Below are 22,158 nucleotides of genomic sequence, written 5' to 3' on the forward strand. Positions count from 1 at the left end.
AAAGCTTATTCACCAAGGTCGTCTATTGTGCGATAACACTTGTCAATTCTATGACTTGTCGAAACAAATGTGGTTTTCCATTTGGGTTGGAAGGGGTTGGAATGAATGCATCTCCTTGAGTAATGGAAGTGTCAAATTCGCGGAGAAATGTGGTGAAAATGCCCCTGGTTCAATCATAGGCCCAGAAATTTGAAGATGGGACGGTTAAACTAATCTTGGACTGATTTGGGCTGCTTGGAAGGCCACGGGAGTAGGTTGGGCTGCGGGAGCAGGCTGGGCAGTGGGAGCAGGTTGGGCCACAGGAGTAGGTTGCTAGGCATATGGCACACATGGGTGAGAGGCTAGGGCTCGGCTTAGCAACGCGTTGGGTTCGAGTCGGACTTGAGTGGCTCGGGCCATCTCGCCTTGGGCTTAGGCCCGTGTGGGCTTAAATGGCATGGCTTAGGCCGTGGTTGTGGTGTCGTGAGCCTTGCCGAGGGTTGCTGCCTGATGCGAGATTTTATACGCACACAAATTAAACCCTCTTTTTATCAATTGTAGTAAGTATGTAAGTAGGGATCGTTCTGGACCGGGGATTAGGAGGGATTGTTAATCACTTGGATTTGACTCAAAAACATAAAAACAAAGTTAAAAACGTTCACAAAGACTCAAAGGACTCAAAACAAGTTCAAAAGACTCAAAACTGCCTAAAAACACTAACTAGGCAGTTTCTGACCTTAACCCCAATGTTGGACGAATTTAGGATTATGGCTTGATTCAAACGTAAAATAACAATATAAAACACTATACTAGACTCAAAGAATGCAAAACTAAACTTTAAAACACTAAAACAAACCAAAAGACTCAAACATCACCGAAAACACTCAAAACAGCCTTAAAATCACTTTCTGGGCAGTTTTGAGCACTTTGGTGAATTTGGACGAATTTTGGGAAATAAATTGAATCAAAACACTTTAAAACTTAAACTAAACAAAGTCTAAACACTAAAGAACAAGAAAGTAAAGGGGGGGTTTTAAATTGACGAGAATTGAAATAACGAAAGAAGTTAATAAACTAGACAGAATGTAAAGATGAATTTGATGGAATTGAATGGATGGGAACCTAGCTAAGGGGTTCATCTCCATACATGTTATACTTGCATAATAAAATGATTTCCAATTGCATTTCAATAAACTATGATACTCAACACCCCAAGTTAACCGTGATGCACTAATTAACCTTCAAATCTTCCTAACGTTATTGAATTGGATGATGCATGCGACAATTCAATACATTCCCCACAAGTCCTCAACATGAATGCATAGAAGAGGTACAAGCAAGAATCATTACGCTCTATGAAAATTATAAGTGTTGACGAGGCATTCGTTACTATGATTGCATGAAACTTATGCCAAGAATTTGTTTAACACGATTGTTTATAAGCAACCTCCACTACTTGCGAATATAAGTTCGTAACTATTAGGTGAAACCCACTTATATTCTAGCGTCATATTCATGCATGAAAATTAAGCGCGCATTCTCAATAAACATACATAAATAAGTTATCAATCAAACGGTTAAACAAATTGAATCCACAACTTATGAAACGCAATTAGAAGTAATCAAATCAAAATGCAAGCATAAACATATATTTCGAATCCCCCCCTAGCCAAGGGGGGTTTAGTTGAATTTAAACATTGGAATCAAAGAAACACCTAAACATTCCAACAACTCAAACTTGAATTGTATGAACGTTTAGGCCCTCTTCTCTTCCATTCCTCATTCGAACAAAACAAAGAGTATTGAAATTAAACATTGAAATCAAAGAAACACCTAAACATTCCAACAACTCAAACTTGAATTGTATGAACGTTTAGGCCCTCTTATCTTCCTCTTCGTTGTAGCACAAGGTCTAAGGATAGTTTGATGGTGTGAATGGTTTGGGGAGTGGTTGGAGTGGCTGCAATGGAGGAGAAAAGTGTTTTGGTGGCTGTTGCAAGGGTGTGGAGAGGTTTTGACGAATTTCTGGAATATGGAAGAGTGAATGAATGAAATGTGTATGCAATGGATGCTTATTTATAGTTGAAATGGGGGGAACATGACAGCTAGGAGGGAATGTGGCTGCATGTTTGAATGATTAAAGGATGCATGTGGGTTGGAATTGCATGTGCAATGAATATGTGGCTGCATGTGCAAGGGGACAATCTGAAAATGCATGTGAAAGCATGTGTTGGCTGCAATGATGAAATGGATGGGAGTGCATGTGGCTTAATTAATTAAAGGGAGTGCATGTGCAATGTTTTAAAGGATGGAATGCATGTGAATATGATGGAAATCTGATGGGAGATGGAATGGGATGTTTTGCATGTGAATTAAAGAGTAAATGCATGTGAATTAAAGAGTGAATGCATGTGCAATGACAGCTAGGTTGAATATGCATGTGGAATGGCTGATTTATTTGAAGATGCATGTGCAATGAAGTGGAATGACAGCTAGGTTATGATGATGAATGCATGTGGCTGATTTAATTGAATAGGAAAGCATGTGGATTTAATGGTTTAAAGGGTGAATGCATGTGGATGCATGTGTTGATGAATGGGATTAGGAAAGGTTTAAATGTCCTAAAACTAAAGGGAACAAGGTTCCAACACTTTGGTCTTCAATTAGGTCTTCAATTTCGTCCAACACTTTGGCTCCAAGCATAAGCTATCCATCCTTAGTCCAAAAGTGCTCCAAAAGTCTCCAAAATGCATCTTTTTGCTCCTTTAGCCCTTTGGACCTACAAACACACGAAAATAGCTTAAAGTACTAAAATAACTAAAGAAACATAACGTAAACGCACGAGAACAAGCCATTTAAGTCGCATGAATATGCTCCTATCACTGCCATGGCCGAATCTCTTGCCATTGTACTTTTCTTTTACGTTTTATCAAAGAAATTTTAGAAAAAATTCTAAGAATAAGAACGTACGAAAAATCTACAAATGAACAAGAAAATGAAAAACCTTGAATGCGAGAGTCTTCTACGAGCATTTGATCAAGACTCTCAATGAAAGCACCAATTTGTGGATGCAAATTTCCGTCTTCTTTTTCTTGGACAAAATTGCACCTACAAAACAATTAACACAGTTGGTCAAGGCCAAGAGCCTCACGCGCCCACGATGAATAGGGGGGCTTTAGTCGAAGAACCTCTGATGTCGAAGTTAGAATTTTGAGAAAAAAGTGTTTGGAGAATTTAGAGAATTTTACAAGAGAGTTAGAATTGAGTTTTGGAGAAAATGAAGGAATTGATTTTTGGAGAAAATGCGGTGGTATTTATAGGGGTATGGTCGGCCCTTTTAGGAGGATGGGGACCGGCCACTTAGATGGTTTTTTGGGTGTGATTCATAATTTGTTAACTAATTAATAAATTAATTGAGTAATAAATCAATTAATTAGCTAATAAATATAATTTGAAATGAATGATTTGGGGGTTACCTTGTGGAGAAGATTTGATGAGGATGGATGAAATAGGTTTCGAATGATTACCTATTTTAAGCACTTTTAACCTTGATTGAGTCATGATTGTCTACTGCTCGAGTATAGGAGTTCCAACATTCCTTGAGGTTAATTTTGTCCTTTTTACCCTAGAATACACGTGTCGCCTCCATATTTTTCTCGGTTATTTTTGGCTCCACAGAAAGGACTCGAAGATGCCGATGCGGAAGTGCCTTGACGTCGGGATTGTACATCTCGATAGCATAATACGTAATAGGTTTTTCCAAAAACCCTAGCATGCCATAAAACCTTTCATAAAACAAATGTCATATATAATGTGCTAAATAATGGTATCATAATCGACCCGTAGGCCCCTATATCACCCGACCTATAGGCCAAATATATGAATATCTTCCGACCCGTAGGCCCCTACATCACCCGATCTATAAGCCAAATATAAGTATCAACGCCCGTAAGCAGAACAGTGACCACTAGATAAGCACAAAAACATTGAATATAATATTTCCAACATAAGTACATATATCTCAAAACATCTTCATAGTATATAGTCATTCATCATATATACCACAATGAGTGTAAAAACATGTTCATAAATAATATGTAGTCATCCATCATATATACTACAAAGAACATAAATTCGATAAAGTATGGTATTCCAAAATATTCTCAATAAAGCATGATAATCATAAAGTGTAAATCTAATTTATTCATAAAACATTTCATAAAATATCACCATTAAATCATGCTTTTCATGTATGTATTTCTACCATTAAAACATGCATTTTAGAAGGGGTCCACTCACTAGTACTTTGCCGCCGAAGAGCCACGCAAAACTAGCAAAGACGAAAATGCCACAAATAATTGCCCCCAAGCACATAAAGGGTCCAATTAATAAAATTCTATTCAAATGATTGAATTTGGGAAAACAAACATCAAAAATGGATTCAAACGTCGAATTACCCTAAGAAAGATCCCGGTTAAATTTCGAAAAAGCCAACAAAAAGTCAACACGGGGGAATATTCCTTGGAACATTCCAACCGAGTCAGGCCAAACGGGTTGGGCTTCTGATCAACAGGCTTGGGGTTTAGGGTTACCGGGCCAAAAGCCTAAGTAAAAACGGCCCAAGGCCTAAGTCCAAAAGAGTTTAATAGGTTGCTAGGTTTAGAGATTGGGCCCGGGTTAGGGCCGAGTTACAAGGCCCATGGGTTTGGGCCAACTTTGAATTGGGTTTGGGTAGCTTAGGATTGGGTTGGGTCACTTGAGTCGGCTTTTGGCTCGTTTGTCATATGGGTCGTCGGAACCAAAGATAGAGAATGCCAGTTTTTGGCCGAGAAATTCTTGAGCTCCGACAGAGCTCAAAACTCAACTAAAGGTCACCATACAACATACCAAAATGAAGCCCGTGAAGCAAGGAAGAGATTCGTACCATTGGGAGGTCGAGAGGTGGCTGGAGTTGGTCGAAGAAACGATGCAAACCTCTAGTCTTCGCCGAAAAAAACTGGAAATGCTTCCCCCGAAGCATTTTCTGTGTTCAAACATTCCAAGTTTCTTAAAAACAACCCAATCTAACCTATAACGACAACCAAAGGGTTATGGGGACTCACCTACGTCCAGCGTGTAATACCTTGAAAATTTTAAATATGTGATTATGTGGAAAAACTTTGTCGATAAGTGGAAATGACGAAAATGCTCCTAGTTGGTTAAACGTAATTTAATGAGCACGTATTTTATCCTCATATATTTTATCATATTTCTTGACATATTTGGATAGAGCTCGATCCCATGAGCCTGTGGGAGAAAACTGTTCATGAAATAGAGCTATAACGAAGAAGTTATAGACGAGTAAATATAAGGACAAAATTGTCATTGTGCCTTGAATCTGGAAAACTCCAGCAAATATGGAGCTTTGAGTTGAAGCCATGTGTATGGCTAGGATGGAAAGGAAAAGAGGGAAAATGAGAGTGATGCCCAATTGGATGGGAGAACAAGGAGGGAAAGGAGAAGAAGAAAAAAAAAAAAAAAAAAAAGGGGGGGGGGGGGGAAACGGGGAACGGGTCTCTTGACCCGTGCGACCCAAACCGGCTGGAGCCATGAAATCCGGTGGTCTCCCTGCCAATTTCCAGCGAGTTGTAGCCATCCACCACCTGGAACCAACTCAACATCATCTCCTCTTCCTGTTACACCCCAAAAATCAAGAGATTTGGCTTTGAATTTGGGAAAATCGCACCGGTGGGTACAGCGGTTCTTGCCTGAGATCCACCAATTTTGAAATGATTTCATCCAATTACCACCACCTTTAGACTCCCCTTAAGGCATAGAACAAAGCCCAAGACTTGGTTGGGGCGGCAGAGCACCTGATGTGGCGGATCGGGGACACCCAAATTCTAGGGTTCCGGCGTGTTCGTGGGCAATTTAAGGTGTTTCCTAGCCAAATTGGACTTGGCCACAGGTATAAAGTTTGCTCTACTCTTTGAGATCTTCATTTCTGTAAAATTTGAGAATTTTTTGAAATAGTTGAAATTTCCGATGAGCTTGGGCAGCCGACTGCCACCCACGTTGGCGTGTGGCCAGAGGGCCGTCAATGCTATTTTTAGGCTAAATTAGATGTCATGAATTTAGTTTGGATATTTGTATGACTTCGGTTGATTGATCAAACCTAAATTCACTACAATATGTTACTTGGTCAATATATGAATCGACGATCCGACCGTTGGATCGTCACCAAACTTTGAGAAGTTATAATACGTAATATTTGAGGACCTTAGGAACATACGGATCGGGAATCCGACATACGGATCTTCCTGAATTGGATTTGTAAGTTTGTAGAATAAACATCGACCACCACTTGATTTCGTGATTGGTGGAGATCTGACCGTTGGATCATAATGAAATTTTAGTATATTGTTCTAGAAGTGTAAGGTGAACTACAAATGGCTTGATCCCTTCGTTTAGGGTACGTAGGCAGTCTAACTAGGATGTTAGATGCAGCCATAAACTAAATAAAATGATTATCCTTTTTAGTGTGGTTAGTTAGAATTATAATTAACCATTATTTTTATTGTGGTCTACCTACATGTTTGGCTTCTGAATTAGAAATTTCGGAATGTTACACTAATTTAAGTTTAATTTGGAGTTTTCTATTCTACCAAGGGCAAGAAAATAACTGGTGAAAAGTGAACACCCTTTTTATGGATTTAGGTGCTTGAGATTCTAGGAAAGCTATTTTGTGCATTAACTAGATTTCTCATGTCACTTAATACTAGAATTTAGTGGTATTTATTTTCACTTGTAAAGTTTAGATTCAATTCTCGTCAATAACGAATTTAAATCACATTTACGAAAGGCTAAACTAAACTCTTAGATAATAAGGAAAACTAATGAAAATAGTTTAAAAACTTTGAGTTTTAACAATAAGGACTAAATAAAGAATAAAGTGAATAACATCAAAATTGACATTTTAATATAAAAATATGATTTTTCGTTAAAATATTTATACGTAAACTTTTCATTAAAATTTCTATTATAATATCGTGAGGTTTAGATTAGCGGGCTTTCTAAGGGTGGAACTTAAAAAAAAGAAGCACGCGGATGCGGAGGATGCGGAGTCGGAGCAGGAGAAGGGGAAGAGAGAGATCCATGGCACACTAAATAGTCACACACAACTGGAAGAGAGAGAGGGAGAGAGTCCTAGAGAGAGAGAGGGACCATAGGAAAAATGGGGAAGGGTCCCTTCTCTTTCAAGCGCAGCAGCAGCAGCGTACGACGCCGCCCCAAGAAGCTCATTGGCACTCCACCTTCCCCTTTTCCCTCTCCGCCGCAGCCGATTCGCTCTCCTCCGCCCTCCAACAGTGTCAATGTTAACAATACAAATACGAATAATAATAGTCTCAGCGCGGTTGTTGCTGGCGGCGCCGGCGGTGGAGTGAAGGGGAAGAAGAAGGCTGGAGGAGCCAGGCTTTGGATGCGGTTTGACCGCTTCGGCGTATCAGAGCTCGTCGAGTGTGATAAGAACGCTATCATTCGACGCGCTGCCATTCCCGCCCGGGACTTGAGGATTCTCGGCCCTGTCTTCTCCCATTCCTCCAGCATCCTTGGTACTCCTCCTCCCCTTTTCTTATTTTATTTTGTCAATTGTCTTACTTTATATGTTAATTCTCTTCTGGGTTTTGCAAATTTTACTAGGTTATGCGCCTCCATTAGGGTTAGGGTTAGTTTTATCATGTCGATTTGTTCTAGGGAAAAGTTAGTTCAAGGAGATTGGGATTCTGGGCTTGGAATTGCAATTTGTAATAATTGTTTTTGTTTTGTCTTTGCCCTGTTTTTGTTTGCCTCTTGAATCAGTGCCATCGCCTTGGGGGTGGAGTTTCTGATTAGGCTGTAGCTAGGAAAGTTTTACACAGGTAACATCAACCAACCAGCGCATTACCAGATTAAGGCTTGCATTTGATTCCTTTGGGGGAGTTTGTAAACTTTTTTACTTTGGTTGGAACTTGGAAATTACTTTTCAGATTTTGGGGTGTGTGAAATTTTTGTACAAATTTCAATTCAAGTGGGTAGATATGCAACTTAACCTTGCATTCAAAATTTTGAAGTGACGGCTTAGAACCTTTGGATTCTTGACCTACACACCATGATCGTGGCCAAAAACTTGGCTCTTGGTACATGTTGCTTCAGTATATATTTTTATGTTGTTGCTCTAGACTTAGTTGTTGGTGATTTATTGGTATAGAATATTTTGTAGTATTATTGGTTTTAATATGATATATCAGTATAAGAAAACTCCCTGAAATATCCCCTTTGCTCATCTCTAAGTTTTTGGACTTGACCAGAGGTGGAAAATTGGGGGGTGGGTTAGGGCAGGTCATATGGTGGGCAATAAATGGGTTGGGAGGATAGTTATCCATACAGCACAAGAAACTTTCCAGTCTCAATTGTTTAGTTCACTCATTCTCCTTGGAACAATGCCTTTATGAGTTATACTACTATGAATACAACTTTTAGTTGCTAGTGTTTTAATTGTAACCTGTGTAGCCATAGTAGAACATGATAAATATGTTTTCCTCATTTCAATTGCAGCCAGGGAGAAGGCCATGGTGGTTAATTTAGAGTTTATAAAGGCTATAGTTACGGCCGAAGAGGTTTTGTTGCTTGATCCTCTTCGGCAGGAGGTTCTTCCATTTGCGGATCAGCTAAGGCAACAACTTCCTCAGAAAAGCCAATCCAGGATACAAGAAACAAGTCCACTTGATGAACAAGATAATGGAATGGATGCTTCAACCGGAAGGCAATGGTTACCTGTTCCCGAGGCCGTTGAAGGATTGCAGTGTGATCTCCCATTTGAGTTTCAGGTTCTGGAGGTTGCATTAGAAGTTGTCTGTACATACTTGGATTCTAGTGTGGCAGAACTTGAGAGAGAAGCCTACCCTGTGTTAGATGAACTTGCCAGAAATGTTAGCACCAAAAACCTTGAACTTGTGAGGAGTTTGAAAAGCAATCTTACCCGTTTGCTTGCTCGTGTCCAGAAGGTATGTTTGCTTAATCGTACCTCATGAGTCATTGTTCTCTGAGTTTGTTCAGATGATTTGCTATGCTGTATCTAATTTCAATCCTTTCCAGCCCCAATAACCGGACCCTTCTTGGAGATAAAATGTTTGTCAAGTCATAGTTTTTGTGATATTTCAATCTGTTTTGAAAACTTAAAAAGGTTTTTGGAGAACCGGCACCTTAAATAATTTAAAACTATCAAATATTAATATAAAGTAGTAAATCCCTGATTGACATAAATAAACCCTAATTAAGTGTCTCCAACAATCTGCTTCAAGAATGTTTCATCAATTAGGAATTGAAACACACAGATCCATCAATATTTCAAAGATAGTGATGTGCTGTGATGCACTCATAATATGCCATTCAATTCACTAATAAAAGCATCTTTACGTTCGTTTAGCATATATTTCTGGTTGCTAGTCACATCTGGTCAGTTGTCCGAGATACTATGGTTGTTTGGCTCAGTCAAAAAATTGAGTCTAGTTGAGAGCCATTGTCATCAACTCTTGTTTTGTGAAGTTACTTTTTATCTGCTTTTCATATTTGTAGTCACGTGGAAATGCTATGGTTCTTTTTATAGCCTTTCATGCACTCATGCTGCCATATGAAGGGTTGCTAAGGTTTCTGGTATCTAAAGCCTAAACTTTAAATCAAACCTTAGCCTAAGTTTAATGCACAAGTAAATATAGAAGTGCTTACGAAAAGATTCAAATTATGATGTTTATGATGACAGAGTTCCATTTTCTAGATGCTCCTATGGGTTAAGTGATGTGAAGGTATGAATAATTTTTGAAAGCGGCTCATGTTCTGGTGAATAATAGGATTTGTATTACTACACTTCCTCCCTGGTCTCGTTTGGACCTGTTTTGGTTTTAGTATTGACATTGTTCGACAATGTAACTGAGTGCTTATGAAGTGAACGGTATCAGGAGTTCAGGTTTACTCTGATGAAAATTGATCGGAGGGGGCTTCTCTTGAAATTGTTTCTACTTGATGGGATGGAAAAACCGACATCCGTATTTACTTTATATCACTGTTGCTAGGGCAGAGTTTTCAAGTTTAGCTGAAAGATGTACTTTTCTCGTGGCAGTTTTATAGAATCCTTTTACACTTAGATGTTGGAGGGGAATTGAATTTGTGTCGGACATGTGATTAAGGGTTTGGCTGTTTCCAGGTTATGCAGGACTACAAAGAGAAGTTGATACTGTTTACTACTAAACAATATGCTATGAAAAGTTTCTGTAAAATGGTTTTGGACATAGGATACATGTTTTATCTGTGTGCTACTATTTAATAGATATAAGCTATATTCTTTTTTGAGTAAGAAGCGTGTCTGTCTGATTTCAGGTGAGAGATGAAATCGAACATTTGTTGGATGACAATGAAGATATGGCACATTTATATTTAACAAGGAAATGGATGCAGAATCAACAGCCCGATGCTTTGCTAGGGCGTTCTGCATCAAATAGAATCTCTGCACCCCATCTTCGTTGGCTTGGTTCTAACAGAAGTGGGAGTTTGGTAACCAGTAACAATATGGACTACGATGATGTAGAAGATCTAGAGATGCTGCTTGAGGCATATTTTATGCAGCTGGACGGAACCCGTAACAAGATATTATCTGTAAGTGCCAATTGTTGTGACCTACTATAACCACTTTATACTGAACAACTTGACTTTTAAGTTCAGTTTATGCACATGCTTTTAAAGGATCTCGTCCTGGAGAACTTAATCTTTTACAAAACAATCTTTAAATATCAGTTGTCACCGTTAGTTTGCGTTTTAATGCAGTTGCATCAACTTTGATGCAGTTCCAGATAACTAATTTTAGGTTAGATTTCTTAAATGTTCATATTTTCTGCGAGTGGTTGCACTTGCTCCTGGAATCATTTAGAGGCTCTGGACCTCTTGTGGTTCCCGGTAGGAACTAATTTCACTATCATCGGTATATGAGGATTGTCATTTAGAAACCAGTTAGCTTTGGTTATTATGTTAATCTGTCCTTGAATATTGCTCATGTTCTTATCTTATTCATTGGATGTAGGTGCGGGAGTATATTGATGACACGGAGGATTATGTCAACATACAACTTGACAACCAACGAAACGAACTCATTCAGCTCCAGTTGACATTGACCATTGCATCATTTGCGATAGCGGTGGAGACCTTGATATCTGGGATATTTGGTATGAACATCCACTGTATCTTATACGACAAGGATGGGATATTTGAGGCCTTTGTTGGGGGTATCACAGCATTTTCCGTGTTACTCTTCTTTCTCATCTTTGGGTATGCGAGGTGGAAGAAGCTGCTTGGTACATGAGTCGAGCCTGTCATCTGTCGTAGATAGTACTGGATTCACAAACTTATTTACGAACCCTAAAGCAACGTCTTTGTAAATAAGCTTGTGGTTTCATGTTGTATAAGCACAAGGAGTTTGCTAGGGATTTCATGGCTTGGTATGCTGCCAGATTCGTTTCGAATTACATGGCATGTAGTTTAGTATAGTGTTGCATATGAACTGATGAATGAATTTTCTTGGGTCAAAATTAACATGTGATTTTGTTAATTTGAAGAAAAGATATGGAATACTTAGAGCTAATGGAAGACTTTACGCAAAATCGAACCCAATGACATACTAGGATTTATATTGCTGACTCTACTTAATAGGTTAAGGCTCTTTGTTGTTGTATGATTAACTAGTAATTTCGTTAACGGGTTGAATAAATTGTTGTTCAACTGATGCTTTTTTTATTTTTTAGCTATTATGGATAATGAGATTGCTCAAAAATAATTTTATTCGTCCCTTAGTACTATGGTCTAGTGATATTGCTCTTCATTTGTAAGTAAGAGGTATTATGTTTGATTTTCGTTAAATGCGAATTTGAACTAATATACGTTTTGTGAGTTTGGCGTAATTAGGTCATGCTTGTTGCTCCTTGTTTTTAGTCAAAAAAATTTTAAAATCAAATTTTAATAAAAATACAAGTGAATTCTGAAAGAGTAGTTGAATTGCTTTTTGCAATGCAAGAATCATTTCAAGTACTTTTGAAACTCAAAATTATTTTATTTAAAAGAGCATTCAAACATTTTAGAAACACCTCTGAACAAGTCCTTAAAATAGCCCTACTATTAACATTCTAATGGGGTAGGATTATTGTTGGTTTGGGAATTAGGGTTTATAATAATCTAAATTATTGATTGAAAGGAATATTATTATTTCAATTCTTTTCACAAAAGAAAAAAAAAAGTCAAACTCGTGATGAATTTGAGTTCTCTTATTATTTTGACATGCTCAAACTTGTAATCCAAATGGTCTAATAATAAATTTAATGGACAATTTGAAAATTATTTCGTTTTTAATTTTTAATTTTTTAATTTTAAAAAACTAAAAAGATTATTTGTAGTATCCCACATCGCCCGTGAGGGCGTGGTCTTTGGGCCTTATATATCCATGCCCAGAGCTTTAACTTCAGAGAGGCCTTTTGTGGGCTACGGTCCACAAAAACAAAACCGTGCGGTAGCTGGGTGGCTGCGACATAGTCCAGGCCCAGAATGCCAAAGCGGACAATATCCGAGATGTTGGAGTCTGGGATGTGACAATTTGGTATCAGAGCCAGACTCACGGTCGTGGTGTGCCGACGAGGACGTCGGGCTCCCTAAGGGGGGTGGATTGTAGTATCCCACATCGCCCGTGAGGGCGTGGTCTTTGGGCCTTATATATCCATGACCAGAGCTTTAACTTCAGAGAGGCCTTTTGTGGGCTACGGTCCACAAAAACAAAACCGTGCGGTAGCTGGGTGGCTGCGACATAGTCCAGGCCCAGAATGCCAAAGCGGACAATATCCGAGAGGTTGGAGTCTGGGATGTGACATTATTAAAATGCTCTAAGAGTTCCCCATTTTGTTCAAAATTTTAGCGAAATATGGTGTAAACTCTAAATTTCTAATGAAGTAACTATTGTTTTACCATTAAATTATAAACCAACATGAATAATTCATATATTTTTACTATCATTATGTGATTTATAATTTTGACCGTTTAAAAATGCATTGACTTCTTTGCTAAAGTTGGTTTTTGGTAGCAGATGGAAATATGTTTATTTGATTGGTTTTTGAATAATTTAGATACGGGTGTGTTAAATTGTAACGCAAGCATTTCTGCTAGTTACCTCCAAACAGCACAAAAGATTCATAATTTTTACATGAAAATCTAGTCCTAATCAATGATACTGAGCAATTCGAAGGAGTTTTAGACTTACTTACGCCTCGAACGACGAGGAACCCGTCCAAATGTCACGACCGCCGTCGGAGGTCTCGGTCCGAAGCTTGGCTTTCCGCTTCCACAAACACTGGGGTGATTGGACTTGCTGGGCTGTGGAGGTGGGGACGGTGGTCTTTGCTGCTCTCGCCGATGGGATTGCCACCCATTATTCTCGGCACACCGAGAACGAAAGGGAGAGAGTTGCCTCCCCCGAAAGCTCTCGAATGTGTCCTCCCACAATGAGAGGGAGAGCCCGGGGAAGAAGAAGGGAGGGTGGGTCCCACGGACCCCAAAACAATTTAAAATAAAACATTGTCCAGCAGACGGACGAAATCACTAAAAAAACCAGTGACTTTAAAGTCTAATAAATCTCATTCTGCTTAACTCCGTTCGTAGTGACGAATTCAAATGTCACATGTGTCCTGACTGCTAAGGCAACGGCAGTCTACATACACCATTAGGGGCAGTTCTATTCATTTTTCACCTAGAAGGTTAAAATACTATTATTTAGAGACAGGTTGTTACACAACTAACATAGGTTAAAAAAAAACTGGATGCAAAAGATTTGAACTTCAAATGGTGGTGAGCAAAAATACACTATTTATTTATTAGAATTAGTTTCTAACTCATTATTTATAAAATTCGAATATAAATTATCTCACTTAAAATTAAAAAGAATACTAATAAATTGTAGACGTAGCACAATTTTTTTTTCTGTTTCATTTGGATCTAAAAATCGTTAACAACTTACATGACACGAATATAAAAACAATTTATATAGAACAAGAACGGCACTCATCATGTGACGTCTCTCGTTTAATATACATTTCTGCAACGTTTTAACGTCGCATGACGATTAACCTCACCACCAGTACACCGCCCCGAATAACTTCTTCTTCACCATTACACCGCCCCTGTATAACTTCTTCTTCACCATTACACCGCCCCCAGCCGGATGAAAATCCCACATTCCTTATAATATGTCAAGTAGGCGCTGCCTAGGGGAGTCTGATCAGAGAGACAACTTAAAAGAAGGAAGCAAGCGGCTGGGGAGAATGAGGAGGAGGAGGAGGAGGCGGAGTCGGAGTAGGAGAAAGGGAAGAGAGAGATCCATGGCACACTGAATAGTCACACACAACTGGAAGAGAGAGAGGGAGAGAGTCCTGGAGAGAGAGAGCGACCATAGGAAAAATGGGGAAGGGTCCCTTCTCTTTCAAGCGCAGCAGCAGCAGCATACGACGCCGCCCCAAGAAGTTCATTGGCCCTCCTTCTACTGTTTTTCCCTCTCCGCCTCAGCCGATCCGGTCTCCTTCGCCTTCCAACAATGTTAATATTAGCAATAACAATACCAATAGTCTGAGTGCAGTTGTTGCTGGCGTCGCCGGCGGTGGCGTGAAGGGGAAGAAGAAGGCAGGAGCCAGGCTTTGGATGCGATTTGACCGCTTCGGCGTGTCAGAGCTCGTTGAGTGTGATAAGAACGCTATCATTCGACGCACTGCCATTCCCGCCTGGGACTTGAGGATTCTCGGCCCTGTCTTCTCCCATTCCTCCAGCATCTTTGGTACTCCTGCGTATTACCTACAATTAGGGTTAGGGTTTTGCAGTTATCTTACTTTATATGTTAATTCTCTTCTGGGGTTTGCAAATTTTATTACTTTATATGTGAGTTCACTCGTTCTCCATGCCTTCCTGAGTTATACTACTTATGAATACAACTTTTATGCATGTTATCTTATAGAAAGTATTCTCTGCATTAGTTGCTAGTGTTTTAATTGTAAACTGTGTGTAGCCATAGTAGACCATGATAAATATGTATTCCTCATTTTAATTGCAGCCAGGGAGAAGGCCATGGTGGTTAATTTAGAATTTATAAAGGCTATAGTTACAGCCGAAGAGGTTTTGTTGCTTGATCCTCTTCGACAGGAGGTTCTTCCATTTGCGGATCAGCTAAGGCAACAACTTCCTCAGAAAAGCCAATCCAGGATACAAGAAGCAAGTCCACTCAGTGAAGAAGATAATGGAATGGATGTTTCATCCGGAAGGCAACGGTTACCTGTTCCCGAGGCCGTTGAAGGTTTGCAGTGTGATCTCCCATTTGAGTTTCAGGTTCTTGAAGTTGCATTAGAAGTTGTCTGTACATATTTGGATTCTAGTGTGGCAGACCTTGAGAGAGAAGCCTACCCTGTCTTAGATGACCTGGCCAGAAATGTTAGCACCAAAAACCTTGAACTCGTGAGGATTTTGAAAAGCAATCTTACTCGTTTGCTTGCACGCGTCCAGAAGGTATGTTTGCTTAATCCTACCTCATGAGTCATTGTTCTCTATATTTGTTCAGATGATTTGCAATGCTGTTTCTTTCGATGATTTGTTGTGCTGTATCTGGTTTCAATCCTTTCCGGCATCATTAACCTGACCCTACTTGGAGTTAAAATGTTTGTCGATTCATAGTTTTTGTGATATTTCAAATTTTTTTCTTAAACTTAAAAATGTTTTTGGAGCACTGGTACCTTAATAATTTAAAACTATCAAATATTAATACAAAGCAGTAAATCCCAGATTGACATAAATAAACCCTAGTTAAGTGTCTCCACATAATCTGCTTCAAGAATGTTTCATGAATTAGGAATTGAAACACACAGATACATCAATATGTAAAGATTGTGATTTGCTGTGGTGATGCACTCGTAGTATGCCATTCAATTCACTAATAAAAGCATCTTTACCTTCACTCAACATATATTTCTGGTCACCTAGTCACATCAGGTTGGTTATCTGGGATAGATGCTACGGTTGGTTGGCTCAGTCAAAAAATTGAGTCTAGTTGAGAATCATTGTCATCAACTCTTGTTTTGTTGAGTTACTTTTATGTGCGTTTCATATCTGTAGTCACGTGGAAATACAATTGTTCTTTTTATAGCCTTTCCTGCACTCATGCTGCCGTATGAAGAGTAGCTAAGGTTTCTGGCATCTAAAACCTAAACTCTAAATCAAACCTTAGCTTAAGTTTAATGCACAAGTAAACATAGAAGTGTTTACGAAAAGATTCAAATTACGATGTTTATGATGACAGAGTTCCATATTTTCTAGATGCTCATATGGGTAAGTGATGTGAAGGTAAGAATAAATTTTGAAAGCAAGTCATGTTCTGGTGAATAATAAGATATTTATTACTACCCTTCCTGCCTGGTCTCATTTAGACGTGTTCTGGTTTTAGTATTGACTTTGTTAGACAATATAACTGAGTCCTTATGAAGTGAACGACATAAGGAGTTCAGGTTTACTCTATTGAAAATTGAGCAGAGGCAATTTCAAAAGAAGCCCCCTCTGCTCAACTTTGAAGCCCCTGCCCAAGCAACAGTGATCTAATAAAGTAAGTTATATGGATGTTGATTTTGCCATCCCATCAGGTAGATCTAATAAAGTAAGTTATATGGATGTTGATTTTGCCATCCCATCAGGTAGAAATTTCTACCTGATGGGATGGCAAAACCAACATCCCCATCCCATCAGGTAGAAATTTCTACATGATGGGATGGCAAAACCAACGTCCATATAACTTACTTTATTACATCACTGTTGCTTGGGCAGGGGCTCCAAGTTTAGCTGAAAGATGTACATTTATCACGCAGCTTGATAGAATGCTTTTATACTTAGACGTTGGAGGGGAATTGAATTTCAGTCGGACATGTGATTGAGGGTTTGACTGTTTCCAGATATGCAGGACTACAAAGAGAAGTTGATACCTTTTACTATTTGACAATAATGCTATGAAAGGTTTCTGTAAAATGGTTTCGGACATAGGATACATGTTTTATCTGTATGCTACTGTTCAATAGATATATTGCTATTTCTTTTTTAGTAAGAAGCACGTGTCTGTCTGATTTCAGATGAAGGATGAAATCGAAAATTTGTTGGATGACAATGAAGATATGGCACATTTATATTTAACAAGGAAATGGAAGCAGAATCAACAGCCCGAAGATTTGTTGGGGCGTTCTGCGTCAAATAGAATCCCCGCATCCCATCTTCGTCGGCTTGGTTCCACCAGAAGCAGGAGTTTGGTAACCAGTTACTATATGGACCACGATGACGTAGAAGATCTAGAGATGCTGCTTAATGCATATTTTATGCAACTGGATAGAACACGTAACAAGATATTATCTGTGAGTGCCAATTGTTTTGATCTACTATAACAACTTTATACTGAACAACTTAACCTTTTACAAAACAAGCTTTAAATATCAGTTGTCACCATTAGCTTGCGTTTTAATGCAGTTGCATCAACTTAGATGCAGTTCCAGATAACTAATTTAGGTTAGATTTCTTTAATGTTACATATTTTTGCGAGTTCTGTGGTTGCACTTGCTCCTGGAATAATTGGAAGCTTTGGACCTCTTGTGATTCCCAGTCGAAACTAATTTCACTATCATCGGTACATGAGGAATGTCATTTAGAATCCAGTTAGTTGCGCGCATGAAGCATGATTGGTTATTGTGTTAATCTGTCCTTGAATATTGCTCATGTTCTTATCGTGTTCATTGGACGTAGTTGCGGGAGTATATTGATGACACGGAGGATTATGTCAACATACGACTTGACAACCAACGAAATGAACTCATTCAGTTCCAGTTGACATTGAGCATTGCATTGTTTGCGATATCGGTGGAGACTTCGATAGCTGGGGTATTTGGTTTTAACATCTACTGTCCAATATTTAACGTTAATGGGATATTTGTACGGTTTATTGTTGGTATGGTAGCATTTGGCCTGGCTATCTTCTTTCTCATCTACGGGTATGCAAGGTGGAAAAAGCTGCTTGGTACATGAGTCGAGCCTGTCATCTGTTGTAGATAGAGTGTTAGATTCACAAACTGATTTACAAACCCTAAACCAATGACTTTGTAAATAAGCTTGTGGTTGCATACGTTGTATGAGCACAAGGAGTTTGTTAGGGACTCCTAAAAGTCTTCCCTTGCTCAATATCATTTGTACCTCTAAATAAGGAACATCTTGTGGGGCCCAATCTACAATAGATTTTGGCGGTTGGACCGTTTAGGGTTAAGGGTTAAGGATATGTGAACTATGTTTCGTTGTTGAAAGAAGAGCAAGTGTACTTGAAGGATTGGTTTGGTATCGATGTGCCTTTTAAAAAAATTGTTTATGCTATGCTGTTAGAATAAATAACTGTAAAATAAAGTTGTTGAGTGTTTGGTAAATATTTTTTTTGTTGAAGTGTTTTTAACAAAAATAAAGAGTGTTTGGTTAATTTTTATATAAATTATTGTGAATAATACGTTAAATGACTAAAAAGGATATAGTATTTAATGTGATACAGTAATTATCAAATAGAAGTGTAGGGGCAACGATTGTAATTTTGTAAAATATGTGAGGCTACATTTGTCGTTTGAAAATTTTATTAAATGGGCACTGATTGCTATGTTTTGAAAAGAAAAAAAAAATTAGAAGCATGGCAAACCTGCTTATGTTTTTCTATACTTTTCTATTGTCACTGACAGCAGTTTAAAAAAAAACATTTATTTTTTGTTTTACCAAACACATTTGATGCTCTCAAATTTTAATAAGCTGCTTTGTTTAAAAGCACCGCAAGCCAAAACTGTAACATCCCACATCACCCTAGGGGTGAGGATCCTGTAAGCTTTATATGTATATTATCATCTCTACCTAGCACGAGGCATTTGGGGAACTCACTGGCTTCGGATTCCATCAGAACTTCGAAGTTAAGCGAGTTCGCGCGAGAGCAATCCCAGGATGGGTGACCCACTGGGAAGTTCTCGTGTGAGTTTCCAGAAACAAAATAGTGAGGGCGTGGTTGGGACCCAAATCGGATGTGACAAAAACCAACCCGAAATGCAATCACATAGCACAAATATCAATCATAGGTTTTAATTTCAATTATTAAGACTGGTGTTCATTTGTGATTGGTTTTTTCGCAGCACTCATACTGAATTTGTTGTCTTCTTGATGAGGAATTGGCTGTCTCCCCTCATATGCTTTTTATGTGCCAACTCCTCTTATGTTGTTAATTAATAAATGTCGTTGTCAAAGAGATAGGATCCTCGTCGGATCCTCTTTGCGAGGAGCGAGGATCCGAGGATCCTCCAGTCACATTCATTCATCGTATATCGTGCTGTCAATTTTTGTCAGGTACTGTTTATATTCAATTATAAATAAAAAAAATTATAATAATTTCTGACTACACAATGTACGATAAACGGATATAATTTTAGAATCCTCGCCGGATCCTCCTGGGTTGTCAACAACTCACTCCACATTGTTCTTTTTCTACTTTGCACCAAAGGAAATGCTTGTATGCAATAAAGTTAGATAACTCCACAAAGAAAAGTTAAAATGGCCCTCCCTCCTGCCACTATTAACATTCTAAATATGGAGATTAGGGTTTATAATAATCTAAATTATTGATTGAAGTGAATAATATCACTTTAATTCTTTTCAAAGAGAAAACAGAGTTTTTTTTTTTTTTTTTTTTTGTGAATATCGAAATGGTTCATTATAAATTTAAAGGGATGTTTGATAATTGTTTTATTTCTAATTTTAACATTTTTTTATAAAATATTAAAAATGGAATCGATTAACAAAAGTGCTTTAGGAGTTCGCCATTTTATTTAAGATTTGAGTAACCTTTAAATTTCTAATGAACTAAAGATCAACAAGACAATGAAATGACCAGGTCACTAGTTGTTTTACCATTAAATTATAAACCAACATGAATAAAAATAGTTCTGATATGCCACCCATGCTCTTATTTCTCCATTTACCTTTTAATGAAAACTTTAATATCAAATTTAACTTTATGTAAAAAGACTTTAAAAGCCTTGTTAAATATTAATCTTCTTATATATTTTTTATAGTCAAATAAAAAAAATCAAAAAAATCAAAAAATTTAAAATGAGAAACAAATCAAACCAGCCCATTTGTCTCTTCATTCCTCACTCCCTTCCTACTCTTTCACCCCCCACCACCTTCCATCTCTTCCATCCACCCCACCCACCTCAAATTCTCTCTTATTTTCTCCCTACTTTTCAATTAATTCTGAATTGGAATTAGGGAGTAAATATGGATATGAGATCTTAAATCCAGATTTGGTAGGGGGAGAAAGATAGAGATAGACAGGAATAGAGAAAGAAGAAGAAAAAGAAAGGAAGGTAACTTTCTTAGCGTCAAAGAGAAAAGGAGTTGTCATCGTTATATGTGGTGCCTGGTTGTGGTTGCTTTTGGCTGGATTGCATGGGAATGTTCATGGATATTCTATTTTCCTAAAATCTCCCGGATTCAATCATTCTTTATATTTATTTTATTTAAAACTTAAAATGTTATGGATATGTCATTCAGTACTACGGTATGATGATATTCCTTTTCACTTGAAAAGTGAGATGTCTTAGGTTTGAATCTCGTGAATGACGAATTTGATACTAAATTAGGTGGCTTATTGTGTGGTTTAGCTGAACTCTTCATCCCCTTAATTTAAAAATATCAATATACTAACAAAAATGTTATGGATATTTAGGAATATAAGTGGGGTAGGAAGAGAGTGTTTGGTTTTTTAAACTTTTTATAGTTGATGAAATTATAAAGTTGGTAAAGAAATAAGACTATAGTGTAGGCTGGGGCCATAGTAGCTGTCCAAAAATATTATTTTATTATGAGATTTATAATTTGACCGCTTAAAAATGCATTTGACTTGTTATTCAGAACTACGGTATAGTGATATTCTTTTTCACTTGTAACTGAGAGGTCTTAGGTTCAAAACTTGTGGATGGCGAATTCGATACCAAATTAAATTGTTCATTGTGTGGCTTAGTCGAACTCTCTTTCTCTTAATGTAAAATATATATAGTTGTACTAAAAAAAACCATTTGACTTGCTAAAGTTGCTTTTTATGGTAGCAATTAGCAAATGACCCTTCTCCAATGTACAGATGCAAATTTGATACGTTTACATCGTATTTTATATTTTCGAAAGATGTATATTTTAGTCCTACTTTAAGGAGAGAGATGCAAATTTAGGATTCAATTTATTTTTCTCTCTTAAACCGGCGGGGTCCACCTCCAAAATATGTAAAAATATATATAAATTTTCATTTTCATTTACATATTCCGCCCAAAATGGGTGTTTTACATCTTTCCCACTAGAGAGTTTTCTTACAAACAAAAAATGTAAAATGCTCATTTTAAGAGATTTTTCATCTTCCACTAGAGATGTTTTAACAAATTTTTCCTTTAGAGATATCCTTTGCTTAAAGTTAATACTACGTTTAGGTGAGTAAAATAAACTTAAAATTTGAACAAAGTCAGAATTTATAAATTGACATGCAAAAATTCTCTTTGTTTGGATCATAAATATAAAAAATTAGAATTTTTGCGTGAAAAAAAAAAATCAGAATCTAGGACATCCAATTCCCAAGTTTAAATTTCATATAATTAGCTGTCATTTCCATAATTTTTATGAGCGAGAGTTTAAAAATAAAAAATACAAAAAAACTCAACCATGAATGGACACCACCACCACATGTCACCATCATCAACATGGTCTTCACCACCCACCATCATTTATATATTAACAACTTTATACACACATTAAATTACCTATTTAAATTTATTATTCTTTTAGATTAGCCAAACAAAAAAATTTATAAATTCACAAAATAACCATTTCAATTTCCGTTATTCTACAAGTCGATAGTAATCTAAAACTTTCTTATCCAAACGCTGTGTAAAAGTCCAATTTTGTGTACATAATAATCTAATCATTAGTTGTGGTCTAATAATATTTTTCATTCACATTGTTTAAAAGAAGGTTTGAGATCTTGGACTTGGCTACCATACATACCTA

At 37.6% G+C, this 22,158-nt stretch overlaps 2 protein-coding genes across 2 annotated transcripts; both read left to right on the forward strand.

Moving 5' to 3' along the window:
• The first annotated feature begins 7,021 nt into the window (after window positions 1–7,021).
• LOC137717575 (magnesium transporter MRS2-4-like) lies at window positions 7,022–11,638 on the forward strand. The gene is made up of 4 exons (XM_068456984.1): window positions 7,022–7,571; window positions 8,554–9,002; window positions 10,372–10,647; window positions 11,069–11,638. Exons 1-4 carry the CDS (start codon window positions 7,193–7,195, stop codon window positions 11,345–11,347), a joined length of 1,383 nt encoding a protein of 460 aa, XP_068313085.1. The 5' UTR covers window positions 7,022–7,192; the 3' UTR covers window positions 11,348–11,638.
• A 2,550-nt stretch (window positions 11,639–14,188) lies between these two features.
• On the forward strand, window positions 14,189–18,361 carry LOC137718788 (magnesium transporter MRS2-4-like). The gene is made up of 4 exons (XM_068458320.1): window positions 14,189–14,848; window positions 15,122–15,570; window positions 17,175–17,450; window positions 17,836–18,361. The coding sequence occupies exons 1-4, from the start codon at window positions 14,479–14,481 to the stop codon at window positions 18,112–18,114; spliced, it is 1,374 nt and encodes a 457-aa protein (XP_068314421.1). The 5' UTR covers window positions 14,189–14,478; the 3' UTR covers window positions 18,115–18,361.
• Window positions 18,362–22,158: the final 3,797 nt, after the last annotated feature.

This window comes from Pyrus communis, chromosome 15 (assembly GCF_963583255.1).
Source record: "Pyrus communis chromosome 15, drPyrComm1.1, whole genome shotgun sequence".
Taxonomy (NCBI): Eukaryota; Viridiplantae; Streptophyta; class Magnoliopsida; order Rosales; family Rosaceae; genus Pyrus; species Pyrus communis.

Coding starts and splice junctions, on each gene's coding strand:
- LOC137717575 (XM_068456984.1), top strand. CDS start 7,193: ATGGGGAAGGGTCCCTTCTCTTTCAAGCGCAGCAGCAGCAGCGTACGA. Junction 7,572..8,553: donor CCATTCCTCCAGCATCCTTG/GTACTCCTCCTC, acceptor TTTCAATTGCAG/CCAGGGAGAAGGCCATGGTG. Junction 10,648..11,068: donor CCCGTAACAAGATATTATCT/GTAAGTGCCAAT, acceptor CATTGGATGTAG/GTGCGGGAGTATATTGATGA.
- LOC137718788 (XM_068458320.1), top strand. CDS start 14,479: ATGGGGAAGGGTCCCTTCTCTTTCAAGCGCAGCAGCAGCAGCATACGA. Junction 14,849..15,121: donor CCATTCCTCCAGCATCTTTG/GTACTCCTGCGT, acceptor TTTTAATTGCAG/CCAGGGAGAAGGCCATGGTG. Junction 17,451..17,835: donor CACGTAACAAGATATTATCT/GTGAGTGCCAAT, acceptor CATTGGACGTAG/TTGCGGGAGTATATTGATGA.